At 26.3% G+C, this 4,997-nt stretch overlaps 2 protein-coding genes across 2 annotated transcripts in view; both read right to left on the bottom strand.

Moving 5' to 3' along the window:
* Positions 1 to 2,717: 2,717 nt before the first annotated feature.
* On the bottom strand, positions 2,718 to 3,995 carry LOC108760184 (putative odorant receptor 69a). The gene is made up of 4 exons (XM_018505985.1): positions 3,916 to 3,995; positions 3,149 to 3,223; positions 2,842 to 2,974; positions 2,718 to 2,768 (listed from the first exon to the last, which is right to left on the bottom strand). Exons 1-4 carry the CDS (start codon positions 3,993 to 3,995, stop codon positions 2,718 to 2,720), a joined length of 339 nt encoding a protein of 112 aa, XP_018361487.1.
* Positions 3,996 to 4,346: 351 nt separating this feature from the next.
* Positions 4,347 to 4,997, bottom strand: part of LOC108760183 (uncharacterized) — a 3,703-nt gene continuing 3,052 nt past the window's right edge. Inside the window, exons 2-3 of the mRNA XM_018505983.1 lie at positions 4,515 to 4,631; positions 4,347 to 4,446 (exon numbers count right to left, since the gene is read on the bottom strand). Of these exons, the coding sequence (XP_018361485.1) occupies positions 4,347 to 4,446; positions 4,515 to 4,631 (217 nt within the window). The remainder of the gene's footprint in view (positions 4,447 to 4,514; positions 4,632 to 4,997) is intronic.

The following is a 4,997-nucleotide window of genomic DNA, read 5'->3' as shown; positions in this document are numbered from 1 at the left end:
TCAAGAGCCCAATTTGATTGATTTACTATCCGATAATATTCATCAATTAAAAATGATAAAAATAATACATAACGTTATTACATTTTAAAATTGCGTTTGACGAAGTTAATATTTTCAGGAATCAAGTGTCGAATTCTGATTTGTAAGTTTTCTGTGTATAATTGAACTATTGACTGTATAATACTCTTTCCTTTTTAACAAACTTTGAGATCAATAAGGTTCTAAAGATTAAATCATTATGTACTGAGGAAGACCTTGATCATAGATCGAAACTTATTAGTTTTAATAAATTATTATTATTATTACACACCAATATCCAGTGTCGGCTCTTATTGGCTTTTGCAAATTTATCTTTCCTTTTTAGTTATTAAATTTTTAGTTTTCTACCATTAATAAAATTTTTGAACTTATGTACATTTACATATGTTGATATAAAAGTAATTAATTATGTGTAATAATTTTTATACGTTGATAATAAATTTATCACACAAAAGATTTTATTTGCCTGTAATGTAAAGTGTATAAACATTCTAATATATTTTAAATCTTTTAATATATTTTAACAGTTATGTATATGTATATTGGCTTTAGATCTTTATTGTAGAAATTCGAAGTACTAATATATCTTGATTCTTCTTTTCTAGCAGAAAAATATTTGTGTACTTTAAAAGAAATTTCTGAGTTAAAAAGAATTAAATTTGTATCACTTATTTTGCATATATGGAGGAAAAATATTTTCATGCTTAAAAATATTTTACTTTTGTAAAAAAAATTGTGCTGCACATTGATTTATATATACAGAAAAATTATTTCTTTCAATTAAAATATTTCAACTATGTTAAAATATTGTTGTACAGCAGTGACTGTCTATATTGATACGTAACGGTAATACAATACATAAATTCACGTTTATAATCTGTACATTTGTTTATAACAAATTTTCAGTCGCAATTAAGGAAGAGTATATAATTTATAATGTGCTATTTTATTTTTTTTTTTGAAACGATACATTTTGTCTACATCAATCGCTTTATCTTATTACTGTTTATACGATTTAATATAGTGTAAGATTGTCACAATTTATATTAAGGTAACCAGACCCTATGGTCTACTTAAGCAAGTTTTTCTAATTTTTTACTGTGGCCAAAATTTGAGAAATATTTGTGAACATTAAAAAAAACATGAAAAGTTATTAAATATTTAAATATATAGTAAAAATTTTAGAAGATATTTGTGTAGGAGTACATAAGTATCAAATATTAACTTTTTATTTCTTTTATTTAATTTTTTATCGCATGTTATTAATGAAATGTCTAAACATAAATATTTATATATATAAATGTTGAAATGAAATATATTAATTTAAAAAGGTATTTATTGCATTATATAGTAATAAATCCTGTATTCAAAATATCTTATTTAAATATAAAATATTTAAACATGCGCTCTCTTTGTTCATATTCGAACTCGTTAATACACAGAAGATGAGAGATCTCGTTTACCTACAAAACGATTGCCTACAACTTTGTTTGCACACGTTCATTTTGTATAGACAACTATATTGCACTTAACGCATTATTCATACAACTCTAATGCACATAGCGCATTGCTTATATGATTATGTTGCGCACTGCACATTGCTCACTCGACCTTGTGATACACATGATCCTGACGCGTACGTGACTATTCGGTACGCATGCACATTGCAAACAAAGAAGGTACGATACCATATGGGCCTTGAAGTTTGACCGTGAAGCAAAGTTCTACAATGTATATGTTCTACAATGTATACACTCATGAACAGAAACGTAGCAACACTTTTATTTCGATGACTTTTGGAATACGCAAAAATTTTCAGAGTGCGATTCATCATCTATCGATGCGTGTGACGAGCGGTTATGACAGCTATCATACAGAATCAAAGTATACATGATGAAGTTAAAAGAAACATATCTTGTGCGCTGCGAAAAAATACCAATTGGGTATCGCAAAATTAGCGTAAGATTAAAAGAGTAAATTAGATAAATTTGTTTTGTAAATTTATTTACATTTTTTATGTGAGTTTAACATTAAAAATTAATACAAGGTAATATGTAATGAAATAATAATACGTAATAAAATTATATATTATTTAATAATTATATATATATGTATAATATATGTATATATATATGTATATAAAACATGTTCATATGTTTTTATTTGTCCATATGTTACAATTTTTGTTTCAATATACAAAAAAAATAATAAGAAGAGGTAATAATGATAGATAATATTATAAACAATATTAAGAATTTTTATTTTTTTTTTTTAGATCGCATATGTGAGAAATACAATCAATACTAGAAATTTAAAATGCCTATTATGGTCGAAGCTAGATCTTCATTGCTTTAAATAATTTAATCTTGAATTAATGTCATAAGCGCTCATCACACGCATCGATAGATGATGAATCGCACTCTGAAAATTTTTTAGTATTCCAAAAGTTATCGAAAAAAAAGTATCGCTACCTTTCTGTCCATGAGTGTACATGTATACAGTATGAAAACAGTATCACCATTTTAATTCAAATAACTTTTAGTCTTCTTCTGTAACAGGGAAATATCTATTTGTACTCTATGTTAAAAGATAAATCTATTTTTTCTAAACGTAACTATCATCTTTTTTTCATTAACTATATTTTTATTATGATAATATATTAATAAACATTTATTTTGTTATCGTGTAGAATTTATGACTGTAAAATAAGATACGGAGGCCTTTATTAACTGCAATTATAAACATATTTTTTTTATTATAACAGTATGTAAATGGATACTAAAATATCTTACAAACTATTACCGTGGCAAAACCCTCTATGGATGCATCAAATACCCCACCGAGATTTAAAGAAAATTTCTTGGCTCTTCTTTGCAGTAGAAATAGTATCATTCTTTGTATATGTAATGGGCTTGTATACCACTGAATGTTGTACCTACAGAATTGAATATAGAAATAGTAGATTGCTTATACTTCAGATTGCACTTCTTAATTAACTAATTTTGACATATTCTGATTTAAATGCCATAGATTAATTTCTATATCTATTGTTGTAACAAATGCAAAAGCAACAATTGCAGATACTCCCATACAAAAATATTTTTCTTACGCAGTAACAAATACGTGATTATTGTGGTCAATTATCTCCTGTCCAAAATAGTTGCCTAAAAACATGTATAAGATGCTTGCGGATACAAAGAAAAATGATAATAAAAATTCGTTGACATTATTTTTATTGTTTTCAGATGATGCTATCTGGAAAAGCTAAGAAACAGATTTTACATAGCAAATATCAATCTTCTACATATGTATTTATATTATAACTATCAATCTATAACGGACAAATTTTACTCATTCCTACAATTGAGATTTTTTACACGTCGATTGCTTATATATACTTTTGCGCACAAGTAAAAATTTCAGAAACGAAGTTACATTTGCTTACACGTTATTATATTATTGCCTACATATATTACTACCTACACATGAATTATTACCTATACAGTTCAATTGCGTGTAAGCACTTTACGCACAAATAAAGAAGAGACGAAATTGCTTATATGTATGACTGTCTACAGATCGATTGCCTATACAAGTTTTATATTTTTAAATTTTGTATTTTTAAAGCTGAGAATTTGTGTTTTAAAGCATAAAATTTGTTTTAAAACATAGAATTTGTATGTTGAAACAGAAAATTTATGTTTGAAAACAGAATTTGTGTTTTTTTTAAAATAGAGAATATATGTAAGCAAACGAGCTATAGACAATAATACATGTAGGCAAATGTGACTTTGTCTCTGAAATTTTTACTTGTACACAAAAGTGTAGAATGTAGGCAATCGAGCTGTAGGTAATAATTTTTGTGCGTAAACGAACTATCGGCAAGTATGATACAGGCAAACGATGCTGTAGACAATTGATTTGTAATATTCTTTATTATGTTTGACAAATAACATTCTACAAATTTGCATTATAATGATGTGTACCTACAATGTTACTATGTTTTATAATCGAATATATTTGGTTATGTTTAACGTTATTTTTCTTCTTATAGCATTTACAAATATATCTATACAATATATCTATATCAATATATCTATGTGTAATTTTATGTGTTATCTATGTGTAATATATATCAATATATTAATATATCAATATATCAACATATCTATGTGTAATTTTGTATTCATCGTTTACATATTATTTAGTGGCTTTTGTTTAGATTTTACATGTGGCATTGATTTGTTACTTTTATTATTAATACATAACATAATGATGCAACTTTCATATATTATTACATGAAACCGTTAACTTACTTGAAACATATTAAAACTAAAACAGACTGCTAGACATCCCGTGATACAAGACATCATTATTTCGAATGCGGTCATGTAATTCTTCGACAATCTTAAAAACAAAGATATTATTACATATTAGTTAATATATCGTACGATGTGAACAACACAGATACATACTTCATAGCATGACGATGAATGTCTACGGCACAAATTATACCTTCAATCATCAAAATTTTATTTTTTATCGTAATATTTTGTGGAATATCAATATTTAATGCGTGCTTAATACGATAGCTGCAAATGTTTTTTTAATAATAATTTATCCAGTAATACAATTTTTTTGTTAAAACACTTCTACACTAACTTCTTTTAAGTTAATGCACTGTGTATAAAGATAAATTTTAATAAAATTCTTGTGTTGTATGGAACTCCGCACCGGTTACCTCAATCTTAACGCATGTTGTCAAAAATATTCTGCTAATTAACAATCAAAACAGTCAAACGGTTTTAGCCTTCGCTCATTCTTCATTAAAATGTTATTAACAAAAAAGTTTTATAAATAGAACATAGTTTATTGACATCATCTATATTTGAGAAGTAGGGTAAGGTTGCCGATATCGCACCGGCTCCTAGATCGCACTACCTCGCCTAAAAAATCAG

This window comes from Trachymyrmex cornetzi, unplaced genomic scaffold (genome assembly GCF_001594075.2).
Source record: "Trachymyrmex cornetzi isolate Tcor2-1 unplaced genomic scaffold, Tcor1.1 scaffold223, whole genome shotgun sequence".
NCBI lineage: Eukaryota > Metazoa > Arthropoda > Insecta > Hymenoptera > Formicidae > Trachymyrmex > Trachymyrmex cornetzi.
Note: the sequence above shows the minus strand (reverse complement) of the source record. Positions and strands in the feature narration are given on the sequence as shown.